Genomic DNA, 27,523 nt, shown 5'->3' on the forward strand with positions numbered 1-27,523 from the left:
GTGGGGTTGGCACAGAAACCTTTGCGCCATGTCAATTTCTTGCTTTTATTTTTCCTGCACTTCATGGGTATGCTGGATGGGTGCAGGGACTTTTTGCGCCAGGTCAATAACTTTTGCATTTATTTTCTTGCATTACATGGATATTTTGGGATTGGCGCAGGGACTTTAGCGCCAAGGATTTGCATTTAGAGTTTTGCATTTCAGGGACATGCTGGGGTTGGCGCAGGGTTTTCAGCGCCATGGACTTGATCTGGTTACTACTTACTGTGGGTTTTACATGTTGTCCTGCTGTGTTTTGTTTGTCGTGTTTGTAGGGGCATTACCCTTGGTTATATGTGGATGATGCCAGTACCTTTAGGGGCAGTGAGGTGCTGTATGGTCATTTTTGGGGGCAGTGAGGTGCTTTCACTTCTTGCACATGCTGGGATTATGGTGCACAGGATTTGCTTTTGTGTGTGCAATTCATGGACATTTTGGGGGTGGTGCAAGAACTTTGGTGCCACTACGGTGCAAGAATTTTGGCGCCATTACGTCTTTCGGGTTGTTGTTTGTAGAGGCATATCCCCTGGTTATGTGTGGATGATGGTGGTGTTTTAGGGGCAGTGAGGTGCTGCCTGGAAATTTTTGTGGTAGTGAGGTGCTGCCTGGAATGAATTTAAAGTGGTAGTGAGGTACCACTCAGGGTTTTAAAGGGGTAGTGAGGTACCGCCTGGTTATTTAAAAGGTAGTCAGGTGCTGTCAAGGACAGTGAGGTGCTGTCTGGTCTTTGTAGGGGTAGTGAGTTTGGTTGTTTGTAGGGGCGGGGGGATGCTTTATGGTGTTCTAGGGACAGTGAGGTGCTGCCTGGTGTTTTTTAGGGACAGTCAGGAGCTGTCTGGGTCATTTTGGGGGCAGTGAGGTGCTGTCCAACAGGTAGTTAGATGCTGTCAGGGACTGTGAGGTGCAGTCTGGTGTTTTTAGGGGCAGTGGGGAGCTGTCTGGTGTTAGGAACTGTGAGGTGCTGTTTGGTGTTTTTAAGGGCAGTGAGGTGCTGTCTGGTCTTTGTAGGGGTAGTGAGGTGTTGGGTTGTTTTTGGGGCAGTGTGGTGCTGTCTGGTTATTTTCTGGTGTATTTAGGGACGGTAAAGTGTTGTTTAGTTGTTTGGGTAGTTTGTAGGGGAAGCAAGGTCCTGTCTGGTGTTTGTAGGGATGGTTTTAGATTCATGGAGGTGCTGTCGAGTTGTGTTCTGGTGTGTTTTGGGACAGTCAGGTGTTGTTTGGTGTAGGGACTGTGAGGTGCGGTTTGCGGTTTTTAGGGGCAGTGAGGTGCTGTCTGGTTTTTGTAGGGGTAGTGAGGTGTTGTTTGGTTGTTTTAGGGGCAGTGAGGTGCTGTCTGGTGTTTTTAGGGGCAGTGGGGAGCTGTCTGGTGTTAGGAACTGTGAGGTGCTGTTTGGTGTTGTTAGGGACTGTGAGGTGCAGTCTGGTGTTTTTAAGGGCAGTGAGGTGCTGTCTGGTCTTCGTAGGGGTAGTGAGGTGTTTGGTTGTTTTTGGGGCAGTGTGGTGCTGTCTGGTTATTTTCTGGTGTATTTAGGGACGGTGAGGTGTTGTTGGGTTGTTTGGTAGTTTGTAGGGGCAGTGAGGTGCTGTCTGGTGTTTGTAGGGATGGTTTTAGATTCATGGAGGTGCTGTCCGGTTGTGTTCTGGTGTGTTTTGGGACAGTCAGGTGCTGTTTGGTGTAGGGACAGTCAGGTGCTGTCTGGTTGTGTTCTGGTGTGTTTTGGGTGTTTGAGGGACAGTCAGGTGCTGTGTGGTGTGTTTGGGACAGTGAGGTGCAGTCTGGTCATTTTAGGGACAGTGAGGTGCTGTCTGGTGTTGTTAGGGACAGTCAGGTGTTGTCTGGTCATTTTAGGGACTGTGAGGTGTTTGGTTGTTTTAGGGGCAGTGAGGTGCTGCCTGGTGTTGGGACGGTGAGGTGCCGTCTGGTAGTTTGTAGGGGCAGTGAGGTGCTGTCTGGTGTTTGTAGGGATGGTTTTAGGTTTATGGAGGTGCTGTCGGGTTGGGTTCTGGTGTGTTTTGGGACAGTCAGGTGCTGTTTGGTGTTGGGACAGTGAGGTGCAGTCTGGTGTTAGGGGCGGTCTGGTGCTGTCTGTTCTTTATAGGGGTAGTGAGGTGTTGTTTGGTTGTTTTTGGGGCAGTGTGGTGCTGTCTGGTCTTGTTAGGGGCGGTCTGGTGTATTTAGGGATGGTGAGGTGCTTTTCCCTGGTTATGTGTGCATGCTGCCGTTGTTTTAGGGGCAGTAAGGTGCTGTCTAGTGGGCAGTTGGGTGCTATCTGGGTAATTTTTGGGGGCAGTGTGGTGCTGTCCAGCGGGCAGTGAGGTGCTGTATGGGTCATTTTTGGGGGCAGTGAGGTTCTGTTTGGTGTTTCTAAGGGTTGTGATATGCTGCCTTTTAAGGGGGTAGTGAGATGTTTCAGTGTGGTGTTTAGGGGTAGTGAGGTTTTAGGAAAGGCAGGAGTGGTTTATATTCATTTTAGGGAGTGATTTTAGTGTGGCATAGGAATTTCTGCTGCCCAGTTGTTTTAGGTATAAGAGGTGTTTTGGGGGACAGTGAGGTGCTGTCTGGTTGTTTTAGAGACAGTGAGGAGCTGTTATTGTTGTTATTCAGCTGGTTGATAGCGGAGTGTTGGTTCTTCCATGTCGGGGTTCATTTAGCGGGTTTGTAGCTGAGTGGGCTCAGGTTTTGGGGAGAGCTTGTGGTTGAGTTAGTTGTCGGTTTTCCAATTAAGATCTGGGTTAGATCTTGGGGTGTAGTGGTTTGGGCTCAGGGGGAGTAAGAAAAAAAAAATTGGTTTCTGAGCTATAACTCTTCTGGTAATTTACACTATGGTGGGTTTCCATAATGGGTATAGTTTGGTGTTATGTTGGGTTGGTTGAAGAGAGGGACATATATGTCATAATCTGTGCTGTGAGTGATTATGGCTGTGAGTGTGGTGTTGGTTGAAGAGAGTGACATATGTCATAGTCTGTGCTGTGATTGATTATGGCTATGAGTGTTGTGATAGTGGTGATGTCACTAACATTCTAGGTGGAGTGTTGGTGTGGTGATGTCATTGGGACTCTGTGGAATGTTGATGTATGTTTGGTGGGCAGGGTTCTACTGGTGGCAGTTGGACCTAAGCTGCTGGGCTAGATGGATGTCCCAGTGCTTTCTCGACTTACTAACTAAGAGAATAAAGCCTACATGTAAACTACTTACCTTCTGGTCTTGGTCTTATGGAGAAGGAGCTTCATGTTTATATCACTTAGCTTACCATAACTGCCGAATTTCAAGGGTTTTTCGGTTTTACTTGGAACCATAATGTCCCTTTAACAAAGTTTTTTCACTGAATTTCATAGGTTTTTAGTAGCGCAACTTAACCATAACGTCCCTTTAACAAAGTTTTTTTCACTGAATATATATATATAGTCTCACCCAACAAAGTATGGATCTGAGTAAAAAAAACGTACTAGGGCAAGTATCAGCATAGTGTCCCTCCCTACCATCAACGTATTGCAGAGCCAATTATAATCCGATCTTAAGTCATCTTTTAAAAGTCTTCCAAGATACAACCCCCTTTCATCTTTCAAGGCGGGGCAGGACAATATCCCGTGTTTGAGTGTCTGCACTTGCTGCTTTCTGCACAATCTACATTCCCATTCTGTCTCCGACTGGCCTTTAATTTGGCCCAATCTGTCCAAAGTTCGTAATGAGTTCAAACGAATGTAAATTGCCGACATTTAAAGTGAGGAAATCTTACAATATAGTCAGGAAGAGTCTGGTATGGTCTGTATAACAGCAAATATTGTCTTGCTCCTTACTCCACTGATCCAATGTCATTTTCTGATATACCTTACTAGGGTTACTAATAAGACAATCTTTGTTCAAATCAGCGTCCTTCAGAATTGTCTCACAAACCATACAAAAGTCACATGAGGGAATTCAAGCACCAAGATCCAACATTTCCTTGAGGTCTTTAAACACAGATTTTTTGGAGGGATTAATATTTTGCCGTAGATTCTCAGCTTTGCAGCTTTTACAGAGCGGGCCCGAGAAACAAGGCCCAGTTCATGCCGGCTCACGACATAAGGTAGAGCCATAGGTAACATTAACAGATTTTTACCAAAAGTACTCTCAAGCCTATCTAGATATTTCCAGTCAATGTTATTTAACTCCAACCCATATAATAAGGTTGGGAGTACTTTACCCTTATATTAAGCAAATAGCGGATTCAGCATATTCCTTCAGTATTTTGAAAGAATTGTTTTGGAGTGTGCATGCTCCTGATTTGACTTTTGCTTTAATATTACCCTCAGTGGGTTAGAATTGGCCCTTGTCAGGATCACTGTCCGCCACAGTGGTCCATTAGAGAACCAGACCACCTGTGGCCCCGGTCCCACAAAAGCCTGCGAGGGTAAAGAAGCCGGGATCGGCACAAAAAAAACCCTAAGATGGTGAAGTCTGTGGTATGCTTGGAACCATAGTTGAGGTGAGTGTTGGCAGAGAATTCCAGGTAAGTTGCTGAATCTTCCAGGAACTTGATGAATCCAATCCAATCCCAGAAGAGAAGTGCCCGGTTACAAGTGCAAACGGGAATGCGAGGAGATGAAGGCAAGTGTCTGAGGCAGAACAAAGGCACTGGAGAGTAAGTGCTGCGGTGCCCTATGGAGACTCCAGGTAAGAGAAGTCACAGCCTAGAGGGGCTCCAAAGAGAAAGAAACCATGGTGAAGAGGAACGTGGTGCAAAAGAAACAGAGAGAAGTCACTTGGTAGGTAAAAGAAAAATACTGAGCGAGCAAAGAACAGTGAGAAGCCAGTGCACAGTGCGAGAACTGGCCTGTAAGCAGGACGAAAGGAAGAGATAGGTGACGTGAGAGTCACGTACCATCAAAGAGCCCAGGAGGGAAAGGCACACAGGCAGGAGGGAGAGAGAACAGGAAAAGAGACAGAAAGAGAATCGCAGCAGGGGGGCAAGGTAGAATAAAAGGCTTACGAAAGCCAAGAGAAAACTAGTGAAACGCAACAGAGCGAAATCCCACACGTTGAAATGCCACGAGTGCCAGGAGTGATTAGCTGATGAGCTCCCGGCGGCGGCCATGTTGGTGAAACACTAGACTGCGCATCTGGGTGCAGCAAAAAACGAATGGAACAATCAATGGCTGATCCTTCTCCAGCTATTCCAAAGGCGCCAGGAGGGTGAGAGTATTACAGTAGGCCCCCTTTGACCTCGGAGAAGCCCTGGTTTGCCTGGGTGTGCTTGGTGAAACTTACGAATCAAAATGGGAGCTCTAACGAACGAGCTTGGTTACCAAGAGTCCTTCAAGAAGGGGTAACCCTTCCAGGAAACCCGATACTTCAGCATCTCTCTCCTGTATCTTGAATCTTTGATGAGGGAAACTTCATACTCTTCCTCCTCATGAGCAGCCTCAGGTGTTGATTGAGGAACAGGTGTAGTGGAAGTTTTGGCAGCCGCTGGTCTCAGGATAGATGAGTGGAAAACGGAGCGAATCCGACTTAGACTCTGGGGAGCCTCAGACGAAAAAAGCCACTAGATTGATTTGTGATACTATCTCGTAGGGATCCAGGAAACGGGGAGAGAGTTTAGATGCACGTACCCATCATGACAAATATTTGGTCAAAAGCCAGGCTTTGGATCCGACTACCAGAGAAGTATCCGAAGTGCTACTCTTGTTTCTTGTATGCTTTTTGCACTTCAATGAGGCTGGTCATGACTGTTTTGTGAGCTTCGGCTATTTCTCTGAGCCGGTCTTCGATCGACGGGATGTTGGTTTTGGGAGACACCAAGGGAATAATGCTTTGTGGGTGCAAACCGTAAGTGCAGAAAAAAGGGCTAGGACCAGATGCTGTGTGGAATGTGTTATTATATGAGATCTCTGCGGTAGGGAGTAAGGATACCCAATTATCTTGGACATTGTTGACATAACACCTTAGGTACTGCTCCAAGGTCCCATTGAGTCGCTCGGTCTGACCATTGGACTGTGGATGGAAACCCGAGGACAAAGCCCTTTCAATTCTGAGAGATCCACACAGTGCTTTCCAGAAACGAGAAGTATACTAGCTTCCCCTGTCTGAGATGATCTTACTGGGTAGCCCGTGGAGGCGGAAGATGTCCCGGATAAAAACCTCAGACTTAGCAGAGGCAGAGGAAATGCCCGACAAGGGTCAGAGTGTGCCATTTTTGTAAAGGAGTCCACTGTAACCATTATGCAAGTACAACCTTGCAAAGGGAGAAGGTCCACGATAAAGTCAGTAGAGATTTGACTCCAAGCAACAGATGGCAGGGGTGTCTGTTCTAACAATCCAATGGATCTTTGTGTGCGATTTTTATTTCTAGCTCACTTATTACAATCCTTGACATAACCTTCAATATCCGCAGTCATGCCTGGCCAAAAGAATTAAATGCTTTACAAGTTCCTTGGTGCTTTTCGTACCTCGATGACCTGCTGTGATGTGGTCATGACACCAGCCCATTACCTTACGTTGTAACTCAATATGAGGAAGGTACAATCTGTGATTGAAGAAAAGAAGCCCATCCATTTCTTGCAAGTTGGTACTGGGTTTTTTGAGGAGCATAGAGTGGTCACGTGTTGTAGCTTCCTTGACCTGTTGTAAGAAGTATGAAATGAGTGAAACAATTCTTTTCTCCAGGAAGATCTTTACTGTAAGGGCGTCAGTAGGGTGTGCCGAAGTACATCTACGTGACAGTGCATCTGCCACTATGTTCTGACTCCCTGGTATCTATGTGATAACAAAGTCATATTGCAAAAAGAAATGAGCACAACAGGCTTGTCGGGGGTTGACACATACCATGTTCTGGAGTACCTTGAGATTTTTATGATCAGTCTTGATGATAAACTACTGGGAATCACGTTGGAGGATATGTCTCCATTCTTCACATGCCATCTTCATGGCTAACAGTTCTCATTCAATAACTGAATAGTTGCTCTGACTCTTAGAGAGGGTTTTAGAGAGATAAACCACTGGATGTTCAACCCCCTCATGTTTTTGGAGTAACACCGCCACACAGCATTGGCAGATGCATCAGCCTCTACGATGAAACCCTTGGATTGATCCGGTTGACGAGGAATAGTAGCCAAGCTGAATTTTTCCTTCAGCACTTAGAAAGCAGATTCAGCTTCTTCACTCCAGCAAAAAAGTCCACTAGATTTTTTGAGCAAGCTTGTGGTGGGAAGGACTGTAAGCGATCAATTGGGGAAGAAATTGCGATAGAAATTGGAGAATCTGAGAAATCTCTGTATGTCCTCGACGGAGGCAGGTGAGGGCCAGCTCAGTATTGCAGATACTTTCCTAAGATCCATTGTGATTCCATCCTTGGACAGAATGAATCCCAAATAAGGGACTTACGTGACACGAAACATACATTTGGCAGGTTTGACCAAGAGATGATGTGTCTGAAGACGCTGAAGTACCTGACGAAGATGTTCTGTATGTTCTTCTATGGAGTTGGAGAATACCAATAGGTCATCCAGGTAAATAATCACAGAGTGGTACAAGAGATCTGAAAAAGTCTAGTCCATAAAGCGCTGGAACATTGCAGGGGCGTTGACTAGCCCGAAAGGCATCACCCTATACTCATAGTCTCCATAGGGTGTTCTGAACGCGGTCTTCCACTCGTCTCCTTGGCGAACTCGGAGCAGATGATACGCATTGCGGAGATCAAGCTTCGAGAAGACTGCGGCTCCTTGTACGTCTTCCAGGATGTTCGATATCAAAGGCATTGGGTATCTGTCTCTGATGGTTGCCTGATTTAGGCCCCTATAATCAATACAGTGCCTAACTTCAGTGGTATCCCGTTTGGATATGAAAAACAAAGATGCCCCAGCCAGAGACCTAGATGGTTGAATGAGCCCGTTCTTGAGGTCGGTGTCCAGATATTCCCGTAATACCTCCTTCTCCCAGAGGGAGAGAGAAAACATCTGACCAAACGGAATCAATGCGTCAGGCTGGAGATCGATGGTGCAGTCCTCTGTACGGTGAGGAGGAAGATCATGTTCGGCCTTCTCCAAAAAAACAGCGTCAAACTCCTGTATTTCTGCAGATAAGCAGTGAACCGTCCGGGGGTTGGTCACATCAGAGGGTAGTTTAACAGGCTTGTAATGGGGTTTGTGCAAACAGTTTTGCTTGCAGTACAGAGAGGGAAAGCTAAGTAAGTTCTTGGTTCAGTCGATAGACGGGTTGTGCTTCCTCAGCCACGGAATACCCAGAATGACCGGAAAATGAGCTGCTATTATGATGTCAAAAGTAATCTCTTTAGAGTGCTGTTGTACAATGACCTGTATCTTTTCCATAGAGTGGGTAATGGGCCCTGAACTCAGAGGGGTACCATCTAATCCTTCTACCTTTTGCTTCTCTTCGTTGGGTACTCGATGTCTGCCTGCCTTATCGGCCCATAGAGTGTCCATAAAATTGCCTGCTGCCCCACAATCAATGAGAGCCAGCGTGTCTCCGCAAACCAGATAAAGAGAAACCACCATGAGGCGGGAATTCTCTGAAACCCGAGAGGGAGTGATGGCAAGAGGTACATAGGGACTTTCAGACATGCCTCAAACTTGGGTCCCTTCTATGTCCGAGGCCGCCCGTTTCCCGAACGCTGAGGAGGAACCTCTGGACAGTTCTGTAGCAGATGAGTGGAAGACCCACAGTACATACATATTACAGTGTCTCTGCAGCCTTTCCTTTCTTCAGGAGTGAGAGGAGCTCGGGTAAGTACAATCTGCATTGGTTGCTCTTTCTCTGCAGAAGCAGAACTCGATGAGGAAGGTGAAGGTGGAGGCAGTAGCCAACTGCTTCCTCGGTTCTTTCTTTTTTCAGACTTACGTTCCCCCAGCCGAAACTCTATTTGAAAACAGAGGGTCGAGGTATCCTAGCCAGCTCATCCTTGAGTTCTTCCTTAAGTCCCCTCCAAAATATAGCAAAGTGAGCTTGTTTCGGCCAGCCTGCTTCAGCGGCTAGACGTTTGAAATGGGTGATGTAGGTCAAGAGGTCCATCTGCCCCTGTTGAACATCCAGCAATTCTTCACACGCCACAAATGTAATTTCAGGATGCTCAAACATCTGTTTAAGGAGTGTAACAAAGGCTCCAAAGTCCTGCAGCACCAGAGTATTACTTGTTACCAAAGGGGTGGCCCAAGCTAATGCATTGCTGGCCATATTGGAAATCATGAAACCAACTCTGCTAAGGTCGGAGGAGTAAGTGATAGAGCGGAATGCAAAGTGGACCATGCAAGCCTCTACAAATTCTTTGAGTCTTTTGGGTGACCCATCATACTTGCTGGAAGAAAGAGCTATGGGCAGAAGATTCGCTAAATGAGGGTCTTCAGAGGATACCAACTGGCGTAGTACCGTGTTCTTAGTCTTGAGGTTCTGTACCTCCAACATGAGTGTTTGAACAGCTGCCACCAGTTCTTGGACCTGTTTGGCTGTAGCCATCTTGGGTTTGGCTGGGCGTTGCAAACTGTCAGAATCACTGTTCGGTTCTGAACTATGCCCCTGCTCCTCTCCTGATTCACTGGAGGTTTCCACAGTCAGCTTTCCTCTTCCTTCGATCTGAAGTCTCTTTTCTTATTGAGCAGATAGGGACTGCCGCGAGACGATGCCACAGTGGTCCGTTGGTGAACCAGACCACCTGTGGCCCCGGTCCCGCAAAGGCCTGCGAGGGGAAAAAAGCCGGGATCAGCACAAAAAAAAACTAAGATGGTGAAGTCCGTGGCATGTTGGGAACTGTAGTTGAGGTGAGTGTTGGCAGAGAATTCCAGGTAAGTTGCTGAATCTTCCAGGAACTTGATGAATCCAATCCAGTCCCAGAAGAGAAGTGCCCGGTTACAAGCACAAACGGGAATGCGAGGAGATGAAGGCAAGTGTCCGAGGCAGAACAAAGGCACTGGAGAGTAAGTGCTGCGGTGCCCGAAGGAGACTCCAGGTAAGAGAAGTCCCATTCCAGAGGGGCTCCAAAGAGAAAGAAACAACTGTAAAGAGGAACGTGGTGCAAAAGAAATAGAGAGAAGTTGCTTGGCAGGTAAAGGAAAAATACAGAGCGAGCGTAGAACAGCGGGAAGCCAGAGCACAGTGTGAGAACCGGCGTTGAAGCAGGATGAAAGGAAGAAAGAGGTGACACGAGAGTCACGCACCAGCAAGGAACCCAGGAGGGAAAGACACACAGGCAGGAGGGAGAGAGAACGGGAAAAGTGGCAGAAAGAGAATCGCTGCAGGGGGGCAAGGCAGGATAGAAGTCTTACCAAAGCCAAGAGAAAACTAGCGAAACGCAACAGAGCGAAAGCCCAAACGTTGCAACGCCATGAGCGCCGGGAGTGAATGGCTGATGAGCTCCCGGCGACTGCCATGTTGGAGAAACACTAGACTGCGCATCTGGGTGCGGCAAAAAACATAAAGGAACAATCAATGGCTGATCCTTCTCCATCTATTCCATGGGCGCAAGGAGGGTGAGAGCATGACAGTCCTATCTGGGATAGAAAAGCCCAAATATTTCAGTTAGTTTAAGATTTCAATTTTACAACCATTTAGAAACCAAGCCCCACCTCGATTTAACTTCTTGGCTGCGACCATCATAATTACTGTTTTCCTGATTTTAATAATGAGATAGTTTCCTATAAAGTACTGATCTAAGGCATTCATGGTGCGCTGCAATCCCACAACTGTGTTATCAACTTGCCCAATCTTAGCGGAAAACTACGGCATCCTATCAGGCAATCCACAACATCTGCAAGCCATAGGTTAAAAACAGACAGGATGCGAGAATGCAACCCTGTCTAAGGGCCATATTCGTGAGTACTGGGAAACCCACTTTACCACAATTATCTAAGCATACTTGAATGCTTGTACATGTGTAGAGTTCCAACATGAGATGGAGCAAACCACCTGCAATGCCCCTACCGTGGAGCTTATTACAAAGTTTCACCCAATCTACAGTATCAAACGCACTGGCAAGATCGATACTAGCAATGTGCAGTGGCGGGGAGCCCACCCGTAGTGCACTCGACTTCAGCAATTGCACAATTGACTCATTCAAAGTAGTACCACAGTTCTTCCTGAAGCCTGTTGGGTATTATTTTTGGCAAAATTATACTGCTAGCCCACGCTGTATGATCCTCTAGCAGTAGGCCAGCAAACAGCTTAGAAGATGAATCTAAAAGGGCTATTGATTTATAGTTTTCCGGGCATCAAATTGCCTCTTTTTTAAATATAGGCACCACATATTCTCTCTGCCGTGAATCTGGGATGATAGCTCTCCAAATTACCAACGAGAACACCTTTTGGAGGATTTCTGCTGACAATTTACTCTCAGATTTGGAAATCAGGTTGGGAAAGCCGTCAGGGCCTACTGCCCATGACCCTTTAGACTTATTAATCAACCGCTCAAAGTCCAGGACGGTCCAACTAAAATCCCACTGTGGTAATTTCTCCTTCTCAAAATTTGAATTGGTTATTTCCTTCAAGTGGAATTTCCCTCTCATAAAGTTGTCCGATCTTCCTAAATAGATCACATTTCCTAGAGCTTCGTCACACCCCACAGTGCGACCAGTACTGTTATGTATTATATCCCAAAACCTAGCAGAGATACATCTAATGACACATGCCAGCTTTTGTTGAGCCGTCTTCGTATTCAGCCTGTATATGTGGAGTTTTTGCCAGTTTCTATACTGCAGTGCATGATATTTAATCTTCCTTACTTTATCTACTAAACATAAGAACGTCTTCTGTAGTACACACATTTCCCTTCTTAGATTTCTCTTCCTAGATTGTACTTCATCATCGAAATCCTTTCTGACTTCCTGAAAATCCTTTATAGCAAACATCACCAGACGCCCTCAACAGTCCCTTCTTAAATCCCTCATAAATTGAAACCAGTCAGGGCTACGCCACCCATTTTGAGCATGCTTCCACAGATCACTCATTAGATCATTAAGCTTGGCTATTACATTCTGCAACCATCTAAGACTATTTTTACCAGAGTTTTTCTGCAGGTTTACCAAGCCCAGTTGGATATTTAAGTTATTGCTGCTCTGTTCACAGGGTTCCAAGTGCAGAGCATCCAGCATGTTGGTTGGCCTCCACATGGTGTCTCTAATCTGTGTTCCTCCATCTACAGTTCTAGAGCCTTAGAAATGACATAATACTCCTTTCAGGACAACAACTGTGATGTTGATAGTGACAACATCTGTGCCCAGATGCAGTTAGTTATGCTCGGTCTTGCGCTTTACAAGTAACTCAACTCAACTCAAAACATCTTTTTATACCTACCCCTTTAAGTACCAACTTTCTGGACCCACCCCCACTGCTGAGTCTTCAGTTAGAAAGTGCGAGTTCAACACACACTAAGTCGGCCTACCATTTGTGGGTGTTACCACACAGAGATTCCAATCAACATGTTCTGCCTTTCTTTGTAGTTGAGGAGCCACAACTCCAAATTGGATATGTGACCATAGGGGAAAAGGGTCTAAATAGATCACAGTTACTGGGTGATAAATTGGAGCCTTCCAGAGATTATGCATTCTAGCCATTTTTGTGGTACGTCTTTTTTTAAAGAGTGGGGTGGTGGGTCTGAGAACCTAAGTGTCTTTATTTTACTCCTTCCTGATTCATTCTGAGTGAGTGTTAGAGCCCTTTTTGGTAACACTTATGCAGTGCACGGGAGACAGAATAACTCTGATGCCAAATAATCAAACCAACTCAGGAAGATGTAAAAGTATTTCTGTTTTATTTATCAATTATCTGAAACATGGAGTTACAACGGACATCAACGAATGTTTGTTCGTGCTCTCAGTATAAATCACATAAAAACAGTCTTTTATACAAAAATGTCATCATAAGTGACAACATACTATGTGAAAATAAGAAAAAACTATGAGTGATCATGATAGGACTAAGGCGAACATCTAACTATACTTTCTATAAGGGGTTGGGTTGTGATTGGGTCTCTAATATCAGGTGGACAACTTGTCCCCTCCTCTAGTGCAAGTCATCTTCAACACTATTAAGAACGCAACTTATCATTGACTATCAAACTATAAGGCTCTTTGTTATATGGCCCTCTCCAATTGGTTGGCATGCTTGTGCCATGTCTGGAACATTCGGTTCACTTAGCAGCTGGTAAGCCCAAACACAGGTGCTGGAAGGTGGCCATGACTTTACCTCCCCATCCAATTAGCCCAACATCTCTCATCACCCATGCCTTCTGCCATGACGATTGTCTTTAAACTTGGCCTTGCAATGTATTCTCATTGCTGGTAATATAAGGGTGTATGGGTATGCACTTATCTTAATTCTCGGACTGCATGCCCATCTGTATTTTCATCCTTGGCTCACGTGACAGGAGACCAAGTTCTGGTCCATTTTACAGTTATTAAATATCTTTTAAATGAATAAACTTGGCACGCATGGTGTTCTTTTCTCTTCACTTAACAATGGAGGATTCAGCTTCTCATGTTCCCTGCCTTTGAGAATAGATAACTGGCCTTGGCTTGCTCCAACTTTGACACCAGGCCAGACAGCTTCACCATCCAGGTTGGCGGTCTCTGCTAATTTCTTGCTGCAACAAAGCTCTCAATCCTTCTTTCTCCGTGGGTTTGAGTTTACTAATATATGACTCTGATGTCTAGTTTCTATATGATGGTGGCTTCGCCTGCAGTCTATTTACTACGTATAGCCAGATTCTATGATCACTTAGTCTATTTGCGTTACTGCATCTGTACAATTTTTGAAGGATTTGTTTCTCTTCAGTACGTCACACACATGCAATCTTCTTTCTGCACATGGAGTTTACTTGATTCTTGACTTTGTCATCAGTTTCGATAAGATCCATACATTCTCTTCAGCCAACCTTCTTAGTGTGTCACTTCTCATACCTCGTGATGTCACTAACTCCTCTTTCGCTCTTTCTCATATTCTTTCAGGGAGTTCCTCCCTTAGATTGTCATCTCTTCAGGCATAAATCTGGTATGGTTTTCGCAGCGGATACCTTTTCTCAAACACTTGCTGTGGTGTGATCATAACTACTGGTGTCAAGCATGGTGCAGTCTCATGTTCCCAATATACTTGCAGGAGGAGGGTGGGACTTCCTTCAGAGGCATTCAGCTGCTCCTCTACATGAGGCTCGAGATAGAGGAACGGTTCAGCACAAAGTGGCTTTGCATGTCAAAGTCTGCTTACTGTACATTCTGCCCATTATGGCATGCAATGGAATATCCAAAATATGCTGTTGTACCACACTCATGCTACTGCACTGCATGCAGTGAAATTGCTGCCGTTTGTCAGATTAATATAAATGGAAAACCAGCCAGCGGAATGAATTGAAGATACTCAAACAGGCCACTAAAAGGCCACCAAAACGGGGGAGGACCCCCAAGGGTCACAACACAGATCAATCCACTAAGAACGAAACAATCGTTAAAAATACTGTATTTATTTAGAATTTGTACTTGTTAAAATAAGTATTAAATCATCTGAAGTTCTGTACAAAAAATATGCAAAGTGACAACATTAATGTATCAATCATAAAGGACTCCCAGATACTAATGTTGACAGGGGATTTTGCGTTGGCTGGGAGATCCTGCACAGTGCCCACGTATACTTAATTAGAAGGCAATCTCATTCACCTAGATACAATGAATCTTTCATGATGTGAGATAGGTCCTTCTGGTTATGTGACATTACTTGTCAGCCTGTCATATATATTTGCTACCTCGTTGCGTTTTGAATCCCTGAGGGTGTATTCCATCCATTGACAGCCTGAATCTCTTGGCTGTTATTCTATAACGTGAACTTATTCCACCACTTATATGGTACAATTCTTATTGACTTTGCCGCGGCTACGGCATGTTGTTGCTTTTCATTTTTATTTTTTACATTTTTTACATTATTTTTATATTTGATATGTATTTTACATATATGGTATTCCAATTGGGAGGGGCTTCGTTTCCCATTGCACTTTTAGGATATAAATGGTTCCCTTCTCTTTCCTTTTTGCTTTTTTAGATTCATTACCTTTTTTTACATCTTGTTTTATATGTAGCTGAATTTGCCACTTTGGATACTCCTGTTTCACTGCACATAAACCTTTGGAGACATTCTTATGTGTGATTTTATACCCTTACATCTAGGTCTAATTCATAGAGACCCAGTCTATGGCACAGCCTGATTAATACTTCCTGGACTTATCGACAGGATTCCGGGACCAGCCTAATTGGTTGAGACTATGATAAATATCTTTTCTCCCACATTGTTTTTCAGATCTCATGACGCAATTGAGCTATGGTTAACGGGTTGGGCCCTTTGGGATTCACTCACAGATCATTCACTTTTATATGTCTATTTTTCACATTGTTGATGTAACTGTTAAAATGTCTATTTTTTTTCTTTTTTCTTTTTTCCTCTGTGTTTACATTTTAGGTGTGTTTTATACATTGTGAAATGTTTAACCTTGTTCTCTAAATATATTGTGCAAATTAAGACACAGATGAATTTCAAAGAATTATGACGCCTACGGGAATGCCACGTCCTGATGAAGATGGATATCGTCGGCTTTTGAGTTAGACGTGTTGTCTTCATCGAAACTACTATCTGTTAATTGTGCCAGGTCTATTGTACTGTATGTCACATTGTTCCTGTCCTGACACAAGAGTAGTTGACGCATAGCATCCCTTGGCTAATTTTATCGTTTCTTTCAATGTTTATGTGTTCATTATATTGTGCAGTGCTGTAACTAACCATTGTGGTTGGCTGCATGATCCTTTAGTGACTAGATTGCCCTTTGTTGATTTATTTTTTGGCCCTTTTGCCTTCAGATCTGAATAGGCGATTGTGGTTTCCCTTATCAAGTGACTTTCTTCGCTCGCACGGGAAACCCCTTTTTGGGATCAATCTAGTAGCATCTAGGTCTACTGTGATTTATTTTTTTGGCTTTTTCACTTACAGCCAACAGTGAAACTAGCACTCAGTCACTTTATACGATGCACTTTATGATTTATACATTAATGTTGTCACTTTGCATATTTTTGTACACAACGTCAGATGATTTAATATTTATTTTAACGAGTACAAATTCTAAATAAATACAGTATTTTTAACAATTGTTTCGTTCTTAGTGGAGTGATCTGTGTTGTGACCCTTGGGGGTCCTCCCCCGTTTTGGTGGCCTTTTAGCGGCCTGTTTGAGTATCTTCAATTCATTCCGCTGGCTGGTTTTTCATTTATATTGATTGCTGCTTCCCCTCTGCCAGCAAAGTAGGGGAAACCCACCTCTTTGTTTTGCGGCCATTTGTCAGATTAGGCATGGTTTTATGCACCAGCTAGAACCAAACACAATCCATGCTTGGTGGATGGAAGAAGGAGATGCGACAATCACATGTCATATAGTTGCAGTTTACACTTTCTATGCATTATCTCATGGCAGAGATGAATGAGTAGTTACTGACTGTGTGCAGCAACAGCGGCACTGCACAAGGAGTTCTGCATGTACTCGACTTCTCCTCATGCTCGCTCCACAACTGCCTAGTGTGTGTATGAGATGCCCTTGGAAAGTCCAGCTGTTGCATGCATATGTCGTTTGACAGTTTCTAAGCAACATTCCTCCTCGCCCTACATCAGAATGAGAATGTACATAGTGGAATTACGAATAGAAAACACAGGTGAATGCAATGCATGTTACCGGTCCTGAATGCCCCGACAAGGGGGTGGTAGTTTGTCTGGCGTGGCAATAGTTTACATTTTTTGGTTTTTTTTGGGATGGGAGACAGGCTGCGTGTCCCTTGCGTGTGCCCAATCTCCCATTGGAAAAAAGGAAAACACGATGGCCAGTGCCACAGTAAATAGAAAAGGGACCAAGTAGTGGAGGGCGGTGGGTGTTGTGGATGATGTGGGGGCTGGAGTAGAGACTGGGAGCCACAGTCATGAAGTGCTGAAAGAAGACCCAAGGGCCCGTGGAAGGGGTTTGGGTGGGTGCTGAAACACGAGCAGACACCAGCAGTTTCAACCCACGTATCCAGCCATCTGATTCACGGAGGACCCCTTCTGACGTACGAATAGATACCAGCTTAATCACCATGGCATCCAAGTTGACAGACAGGTGCAAATGGAGTACACTTTTCTGAGATACTCAACAGAAAATCTAGATACATAATGGTTACCTTAGGAAAAGTGAACAATTAACGTCAAATTCAGACATCGTGGACAGGCGAGACACTCAGGCACAGCATAATCATAACGCCGATGTACTATTGCGACAGCAGAGCCATGATCCAATTCAGAGTTACGCAACTTTAACGTGCAGTTGAAAACTATTTACCGGTTAAGTGAAAAATGAAAAGAATTGTGCAGCTGTGCCCATAACAACATGCCACACACTATCTTTAAATGAGGCCGGCAAAACGACCACTGGGGATGGTAATTACCTGCACCGTAGGAGCGCCCAACAGCTTGATATTTTCGGCCAACAGATTGATTAAGGTGAGAAATGTTGGATCTTCGTAGTCGAACCTTTTCCCGAATATTATGGAACAAATGACGTTGGACACCGCACTGTTCAGTATAATCCTGGCATTGAAAGGCTTTCCTGCATTCCAAAAGAAAAAAAGGAGATGTAACCCTGAAGTAATCATATACATTTTGTAGACTATGGACGCTTTGCAAGTATTGTTGTTTTATATATGACAGTCATATCCTTTTGTATATGCCTCTGGAGGCAGCTATTTGAAAAAGTGCTGTGGAGGTCCTATGCTTCTAGTATGGTGTGCTTATAACATTCAATTGGCCTAGCTGAACTGTTTCAAAGGTTCCCCGGGGACTTCTGTGAATCTCAAAGTGGGATTTGGGTAAATTAGCGGATGCCCTCAGATTTATCTTGGTGGCCGAATCTCCTTTAAGAGCCGTACAGGTCCATGTGGGCTGGTTCCGGTTGATGCTTAGGAAGAAATCATTGACAAAATAACTCAATGTCTGCATGAAGGGAGAAAAGGATGGGGCAAAGGGAGGGGCTGGTGAGGCTGGATTAGGGTTTATCCAGAGAAATCAAACCCTGTGCATTTGTGATTATTGTCGAGCTAAGCCAGCATTTTAAACTCTGCAGTAAGACATCTTAGTAGGTCAATGCACCACCCACGGTGATATGAATGTAGCTTGCAGGTTACAAGTTTGAATCTGGGTAAATCAACATTTCATCCTTCTGAAGTTGATAGCTATAGTTGAAATGGGTAATTCTGAGCTTTCATAGAAGACACGCTGAATTCATCACAGGTCAGACATATCTGGGTCTGCTCTTCATCCTTTGGAAATTGGTAAAATTATACCGGCAATGCAGGGGGTTCAGGACAGATGCCTTGCTCTGAGGGGACCTTACAGCTGGGGTAGAAAAAGTCATATTGTAAGTGTATGTGATGGAACGTTTCATCCTTATCAGACTTCTTCCAATAGTGGCAATGAGTGCAGAGGGGAGAATCCAAGGCTCGTGGGCATAAAGACCCGTGGCTGAGCTGGACAGTCACGCATGCGTGATGCCACCATGCGTCCCACTGGCGCTGCCCAGGTTGTGGGGAGTTATGCAATGCTGTGTGGTCATTGCGGCTTGTACTTGAGAAATACAGGACAATATCTGCTGCGTTTGTTTTAAAGCTGTACACATGTTTTCTATTTCAAATAAGCCTCAACTTCAAAGCTATTTACCCTGAAAACGAACACTTTATTTCTTATACAATGGCAAGAACACCTCTACGTTTTCAGTTGTGTGTTTTCAGAACCTTTGATGAACCTAAAACTGACTTTCATTTAACACTGATACAATCCTAGAAGGTTTTAGGAAGTTCATCTAACTCTGAATAACCCTAAAACTGTGAACTATTTGGGGGCATACACATGTGTTCACCTCATCCTACTATCCAGTCGGTACACAGCTACATTGCAATGTTAAGTATTGCATTTCGAGAGGTCTCAATGGGGGATCTGCAACCTCTGGCTCGCCAGATGCTTTGGACTCCGACTCCAATGAGGCCTAAAGTACCGGCTCATCCTCAGGGAAGCAGGTAGAATGGGCCAGATGGTCTACCCTGGTTTTGGTGGTGGTCCCCTGCATATTTATTGATCATCCTGAAATATGCAGTACGTCTTCGTATTATGTGGGTGATGAGCTCAGCCCTGCTATTCCCATCACCCCAATTAACCCAGTCTAATGCATATCCCATGCCGTGTAGATGGGTACAGAGTGTCTTAAACAGAGCAAGAAGACATGTTTGTAGCAATCTTAAACTTTATACCCAGAGTTTAGTAATCACAGGGACTGCCGTTAACAGTTCCAACTTTATAGACAAATGATCTATAATTGTTTTGCTCTCATTCAAATGCCAAACAAGGAAGACTATGGCGTCTATGGAGAAAAGGCAAACCCCTTGTAATGAGAAGGGGCGACATTCATAAAATCATTCTCTGTCTCATAAATGAATGTAAATTAAATAGATACATGTAGGTGATATTATTAAACACAATTATTAAAGTTCATGGATAACTGGGGCATCCCACAACTATGCACAATGTGTAGAGAAATAGTCTGTGATTCGGGGTTCCCTCAGCTCCCATAACATGTCCGCCAGGAAAGGAATGGAACAAATGTGAGGCCCTATCATTGAGAAAGATAGTAAACAAGTCATTTGACAACTCATACATGTGGTTAAAGAGTGCCAAAATAACAAAAGAAAGCACCTCAACCCCTCCCCACCCCCTCCACCGAGCATAAGCAAAACCTTAGACAGAGTCACACCAAGGGTGGGGTTGGTTATTAAGGCCCCAAGGAACACGTATTCCTGAATGGATAATAACTTGCTCGAACCAGCTTGGCCATCGCCACATAACTGAACTTAATCAATTTTCAGTGTCTGGTGAATTATGTGTTTTCTACAAATGGCGCTGTCTTTAATGTATCAGTTGTTGAGTAAAAGATTGGAAAGAAAACGTGCAACTCTTTCTATTTAAATATTAGGGTCGCTCTCCTCATGCCAGCACCGTGGTACAGCATTTTCTCTTCCACTTTCCCCATCTAGGCCTGGCAAGCTGCTCTTTATTTCAGCCCCTATCCTTGCTTTCCTCTTCCTTCTCATGTGATTGCTCTCGCAATCCAGGGCTCACGTGACAACCTCACCACCAGCAGGAGACAAGGCTATGTGCTGTCGTCTCCTCCCCCCACCCTCGCCCTCATGGCATGGGGCATCACCAGACAGCCACAGAGCTTGCCTTTCATTTTCTGTGACCCCACACTGAGGAAAGGCATTCTCTACTGTCTGCCCTCTTTAATTGCCTTGCTCCCAATGTATGGGTGTGTGTGTAGTGCATGAACATATGCGAATGGCTTGACTGTGGAAATGTCAAAGGCCTTTATGGTGGCCCACAGAGAACTTCAGCTGCATAAAGTACCAATTCTGCTGTGTTCCTTTTGTAAGTACGCATATTGGTTCGACATTGTACACTTGTTTTTGTTCTGTGGAATATTAAAGTAATGTAATATGGAAATAATTGCCACTTGAATACAGAAGACGTCTCTTCAGGAAACATGAACACATTGATAAATGTAGGTGTACAGTAGTAACTGCACTTACAACTGCCTTTTCAACCAACGACCTCTGATGAAGGGCTAAGATAAACTGTGGGGTGTTCAAGTTAAAATCCCCACCTTGAAAAAGGCTGAAACACACATTTGTGGACATTTCTGTTTTTAACTACGCAGTGCTCTAGTGTGGTTCTGAGACGAAATATACATGTTGTGTGTTTTCCGAAGTCTTCTCACCATTAGGAGACATCCAAATGGACTATCAATAATGTACATGATCGGATGAAATGAATTTTGGCTGTCAGCCCAGACCAATGACTGTGTAGTAAACTGTATTCAACACACATTTGTTGTGATTATATTGAGGCTTATACAAACCCCATCACTAATTGTCAGTGAAGAAGAGTCCACTCATAGTGGACGTGAGTTTGTCATTTGTGTAGGATTTTTTAGGAATACATTTGTTAGATAATAAAATGCTTATTTTTGTATATTTTCGTATATTTAAACTATTGATAGAGACATGTCTTGTTGCATTAGAGAGCATGGGTGTGTCCCTGCAGGAGAAGAATGGTCTGAATGGATTGATACTGGATAAGACTGTGAATTAAAGGTGAAAGGTGAATGGTCAGAGTCACGGAAACCACAGGTGTTTTTTTCTAGTTTTCAACCAAGGAGCCAGGGTTTCCACTCATTCTTCGATGCTTGACAAAAGCTATTGTGATACTGGGTAAATCAGTGCATGGGGAGTATAAAGTGGGACGATTGACGAATGATGTGTCGATTTGTACGGCTGAGTTGGTGGAGATTGCATTGGCGATTGATAGGGTGTGCGAGTTGGGGTTAGAGAAGGTGGTGATGTTTTCAGATTCATTGAGTGGGTTGCAGGCGATTGTGGCAGGGAATGGGATGGTGATAGGAAGGATGTGATTATGGACATCAGGAGGAAGATTGATCGGTGTTTGCGTGGGGGAATGTATTTGGAGTTGGCGTGGGTTCACAGTCACAGTGGCATTTTGGGTAATGAGTTGGTGGATTGGGCGGCGGGTGAGGGTATGAGAAGGGGAGCGATTGATGTGAGGCTGCCTTTGAGTGTGGATGAGTTAAATGCTGTGGTGGTGAGACGGGTCATGGAAGAGTGGCAGGAGAGGTGGGTGAGTGGGGTGAAGGGCAGGTGGATGTTCGGTGTTCGTGGGAAAGTGTCGGTGAAGGTGGATGCGGGGAGCCTGGAATGGAGGAGGGGGGAGGCGGTGATGCTGAATCGGTTGAGGATAGGACATGTGGGGCTGAATGACTGTCTGTTTCAAGTAGGGAAGCGTGAGTCGAGGGATTGTGCGGTGTGCTGGGTGCCTGAGACTGTGGGACATTTTTTGCTTAGGTGTGAGAGACATCTTGAGGAGAGAGAATTGATGAGAGTTCGGTTGTCTGCGCTGGGTGTGGCTGAGCTGAGTGGGAAGGCTTTGCTGGGAGGTGACGGGGTGAGAGGTAGGAGAGGGAACAGTGTAATGTTGGATTTTGTGAGGCAGACTGGGCGGTGGGAGGAGTTGTGAGTTTATGGGAGCTAAGTACTGATTGGTGGGTCTGGTACACATCATCCTTTAGGATGGGGAAGCGCCAGCGTGGGTCCGCCCACGCATCTGATAATTAAGAAGAAGAAGAACATTCTGAGCCCTTAAAACATCTGTATCATGCACTATGTAGGAACTACAGCAACATTTTTGATCTAGAAGTGCCAAGAGGCAATTTGATGAGTGTTGTTAGAACTGACTCAACAGTACCACCTCGGCCATTTTTCATCAGCGTGCACACGCTTCACCCAGAGCGACCCTAGGCTCTATATGGCCTCCCTCACAGGCCAGTGACTGTGACTAGCATCCACTGAAGAATTAGGACAATGGGACCAGAAGTTTCAGAAAAACTGATTCGGTTAAAGGAAAGTTCCTAGCCATGCCTAGAGAACTTTCCTTCAAAAAAAGTGTGGCGGCAAAACGCAATAGTATGCACATAATCACCTATAGAATGTAGATGGGAATGTAATAGTAAGAGAACACAAATGGAAGTTAGAAAAAGTATAATAAGATGAGATAACTAGGCCGTATATGCATTGCAAAGGTCGAGTATAGTTTAGAGCAGTCTCCATTTTGAATCATATGCTGGTTGTCAGAATGGGAACTAGAAACTTGGCACCATGAAACATTGTTATAACCACACACTAGCTTTCTGCAATATGTGTTTTGTAACCTTGCATACTCTGGCAGCAGTGAATATGTGTAGCAACCAGAATTGCTTAAGATTCATATTGGTAAAAAAGGGATCTATGTGATCAGTGTGCCTCCTCTAACTGCGACGGCCAAAATGCCGACGCCAGGCGCGGCGCAGTGATCATATGGATCACTGTGCCCCCTTCCCCATGCCTGCATTGCCAATCCCAACCCCCCCACTCCACTTACCTTTAGGGCGGCACACGCAGAAGTGTGCCGCCCGTACTCTGTGATCCCTGCAGTGCCAGCTCCTCCCACTAACGTGGGTTAGAGCTGACGCCGCAGGGTGATTTTCTTTTTTTTCTTTTTTTCTTTTTTTTCTTACATGTCCCCCGCTTTCCGAATACCCCCGCAACCCCTGACCCCCATTACTATGCCCAGGAACAGTGGGTGACACCCCTGCAGCCCCCGCTCTGCTTGGGTGCAGTAAATGTCACCCCCATTTTGTGTGCTTCCAAAGTCGCAGTGACTGCGGGGGGGGCACACATGAGGGCGACATTTTTGTACAATACCATAAAAAAGCATGAGTCTGTATTAAATTGGGAATAATTTAATTATTTGTGATAATGGCACTTCTCCTCCCTCCCTGTCCCATGCACTTGCACGAGCTTAATGACACCTGGCCTAGTAGAATTGTTGTCTGTCTTCCCTCTGTTCCCCCTCCCTTGCCTCGTCGCACCTTGAAACACTTGTGTATAGGCGCCTCATAAATGCCATACCAACACCATTTGTGTTGGTATCACTTGAAGGTGGCCAGAGCGACCTTGAAAGAGTAGGCTTGTCTGTCTCTTCAACCAGGCAAACCGCAATTAAAAAGCATGGTTCCTCCACCATGGGACCATGCCTCCAATTGCCAGAAGATACAACCTCCGACTAAAGCACTAGTGTCGACTGCAATGGTTCCAGAGTCCTTGATTGCGGTCAATAATGGAGGTAGTGCACCAGAGGGATCATTCACACCCGAATCTACCACTGTATGCAGCACTCCTGAGACAAGGGCCATGTCAGAATGATACCATTGCTTCAGCTCAGGCATATGCATGATTCTTTGCAGGTCACAGTTAAAGTGCTGTGTTGCCATTTGAGTGAGTTGACGTTGAAAAAAACAACTGAAGAAAGAAGCTGCAAGGAAGCCACGTATTCAAGACTGTTTTGGCTCTCTGTCTACAACTGTGCTACTGGGTTATTTTTGTTTGCAATTGGTGTGCTCGTCCTTCTATGCATATATGGGCATTCCTGCCTATGCCCAACACAGCTGACCATTCTGTTCATTTGTCGACATGTCCTGAAGACAACTTGTGTTTCTTGCTTGCCTTGTTGTTCTTTTTTGCCCTATGCCTATCTGCAACGACAGCTTCATGAGAACCTGTGAAGATAGAACATACTTTTGAACTGTTCCTTGTATCAAGAACTTTCTGTTACTCGACTGTGTCAAGATGAATCTTACATATTTATCATATATGTTTTCTGATGTTCGACATTTATTGTAACTGTTGAACCATTCAACGTTACTTCTCATGAAGCACTGGGCTCTATCCGCGTGATATGATAAGTTATTGTTCATGGTCCTATGTTCAGAGGCAATAACAGCTGCAGACATTCTATATCCACCAGCACTAGTGTTGTTATTAACAATGTTACCTTTTCTTTTGATAAAGGATTATCTTTGTTAACTATGTTCATTCTACTTATCATGGGACCTATTTAATCTGTGGAATCTCTGCCTGTAGCTGTTTGCCTTTAACTTGGAGTGGATGTTGTGTGTTTATTTATTTATTTTATTTATTTGTACATTTATAAAGTGCTCAAAGCCCATAGGCATCTACGCGCTGAAAACTTAGGGTCACAATTACATTTTTGTGCTTCGTAAAAACAGTTACAGTTAAACACTTGTACTTACAGTTAATCAGACGCATGTTCATTGTTAACTCATAGGTAGGAAAACACTTTAAATTACTGACAAACTATGTAGAGTAATGCCGAGAGCAGCGGTTTTGTCCTCCAATGATTATAGTATTTTTATGCTTATGGGTGGGAATCTAGGCTGAATAGGCAGGTTTTTAGTCTTTTTCGGAATGACCATAAGGATGTGTCATTTCTATGTTGAATGGGGAGGGTATTCCACAGTTTATCTGCTATAACGGGGAAGCTTGACCCGCCTGCTTTCTGTCTGTCGTCTGAATCTTGGCATCGCAATGTAGTCGGCATATGAGGAGGTAGTCTATTCGTCTTAGTTTTGTTCATCAGGTTTCTGAGGTAGGCAGGTGCATTCTTAGTAAGATATTTATGTGTGAGAGTGAGGATTTTAAAATGTATCCTGTCTTGCACTGGGAGTCAGTGGATGTTTCCCCTCGTGGACGAAATGTGTTAGTTCTTGGATATATTCAATGCAGCTCTGATGGCGTTGTTTTGAACAATTAGCTTTTTTCTGATGTTTCTGTTGCGAGTACCTGGAAAGAGCGAGTTACAATAATCTATCCTAGAGAGAATCAAAGCTCTGGCTAGGGTGATACTATTGTCAGATTTGTATTTGTATTTATTAAGTTTATAGAGCGCTTTACTCCCAAGCGCTTTACATTACAACAACTGGATACACTGAATAATTCGAAGCAGAAATGCAAAACATGAGACAAACCATTAAAAACAATATATAGAACAATTTACCTAGGGCAGTGAAGGAGAAACGGGAGAGAGGAAGAATGAGAGAGAATTGATGAGGTTAACAGGATGGGGAATTGAGGAAATAAGATTTCAAAGAGGAACGGAAGGAGGGGTATAAGGAAATGGAGCGGAAAGAGAGAGGTAGAGAGTTCCAGTGTAGGGGAGCAAGGAGCTAAAAGGATCGGAAATGAGAAGGGGCACAAGGAGGCGGGGGAACAGTGAGTAGGAAGAGATCATCAGATCGGAAGGGGTGAGAGGGGGGTAGAATGAGAGGAGAGAGGAAAGGTAGGGAGGGGCGAGATCATGAATAGATTTAAAGACGAGACAAAGGAAGTTAAATTTAAGTTGAGAGTGGAAGGGAAGCCAGCCAAGTTGAGAGAGCGAAGAAGAAATGGAGTCAAGAGGAGAGAGAAGGCAGAGGGTACGGATGGCAGAATGATAGATGTATTTGAGGGGAGCAAGATGAGAGGCAGGGATGCCAAAGAGAAGAGTGGAGCAATAGAAAAGGCGAGAGAAGAAGAGGGAAGAGATTAAGAGTTTGGTGGCATGGAAGGTGGGAGAGGAGCGGATTTTGCAAATGTTGAAGAGGTGGTAGCGACAGGCATGGGAGGTAAGTGAAATATTGTGGGTAAAGGAAAGGGAGGAGTCAAGGCCAAGATTGTGGGCATGGCCAGAGATGGGGAGATTAAAGGGGGGGAAGAAAATGAAAGAAGGGAGAGAAGGAGGGCGCAGCCAGGTGGAAGGAAAGAATAAGACTTCAGTTTTGTCAGTTTTGAGGGAGAGAAAGTGGGATGACATCCAGTTTTTGATAGCGTTTAGACAGGAAGAAATATTGTGATGGATGTCAGGTGTGAAAGACGAGAAAGATAGAAACAGCTGGGTGTCATCAACATAGAAATGGTGAGAGGTATTGAAAGACGAGATAATGGGGGTGAGAAGAGCAATGTAAAGAGAGAAAAGGAAAGGGCCAGTACAGAGCCTTGGGGAACACCGAAGTCCAAGGGGAAAGAAGGGGAGGTACGACCACCCCATGAGACAGCGAAAAAACGGCTGGAGAGGTAGGAAGAGAGCCAGTTAAGAACAGGGCCTTTGAAGCCAAAGGAAGAAAGAGTGTTGATGAGTAAGGGGTGATCAACGGTATCAAAGGCAGCAGAGAGATCAAGGAGGACGAGGACAGAGGATTGCTTAGAGTAGCAAGCGGTAAAGAGGGAGTTGAGGACAGAGGTGAGTGCAGTTTCTGTTGAGTGCTTAGGGCGGAATCCAGATTGAGAAGGGGGAGAAGAGAGAGATTGGAAACAAAAACTGAGAGTTGAGAGTAGACTAAACGTTCGAGTAGCTTAGAAAGGAATGGAAGAAGAGAGATTGGACGAAAGTTGGAGGCAAGGAGGGGGTTAGCAGAGGGTTTTTCAGAATTGGGATGATTGTAGCATGTTTGAAGGTGGAAGGGAAGGAGGCAGAGGAGAGACAGATGTTGAAGAAGGAGGTTATGTGAGGAATAAGAAGAGGGTAGATTTTAGAAATAAGAGGAAGGGCCTACTAGCTCTCATTAATTTTGATGTATAGGCCGAGGATGAGACAATGGCATTAACCTATCTGTTTAGTGTAAGGGCCGAGTCGATATAGACCCCTACAGTTTTTATTTCATTTGTGACAGTGATAGTATTACCATCGATGTTGAATTATTTATTTTGTTGAGGGAGATTGTTTAACTTGGATTTATTACCAATTAGAATTAGCTTGATCTTGTCTTCGTTGAGGCATAATTCATTTTGCGCCATCCAAGCCTGGATTGCGAGATAGATTTAGTTGAGATTTTTTGTATCAGTGTCGTAGCAACCTGTGATAGGTATAAGTATTTGAGTATCATCCGTATAGTTAGTATACGAGATACCCATTTTGTCAAGTTTGTCAAATAAAAGCTTTGTGAAAGCATTATACAAGGTAGGGGACACACAGGAACCTTGTGGTACGCCGCAAATCACTAGGACTGCGGGGAGCACTGA

At 44.5% G+C, this 27,523-nt stretch overlaps 1 protein-coding gene across 1 annotated transcript in view; it reads right to left on the bottom strand.

The window, feature by feature from the left end:
- CYP2W1 (cytochrome P450 family 2 subfamily W member 1) overlaps positions 1 to 27,523 on the bottom strand; it is a 173,249-nt gene that overhangs the window by 99,863 nt on the left and 45,863 nt on the right. Inside the window, exon 4 of the mRNA XM_069646468.1 lies at positions 17,462 to 17,622. Coding sequence (XP_069502569.1) covers positions 17,462 to 17,622 — 161 coding nt within the window. The remainder of the gene's footprint in view (positions 1 to 17,461; positions 17,623 to 27,523) is intronic.

This window comes from Ambystoma mexicanum, chromosome 2q, assembly GCF_040938575.1.
Source record: "Ambystoma mexicanum isolate Mex_15411 chromosome 2q, UKY_AmexF1_1, whole genome shotgun sequence".
Classification (NCBI taxonomy): Eukaryota; Metazoa; Chordata; class Amphibia; order Caudata; family Ambystomatidae; genus Ambystoma; species Ambystoma mexicanum.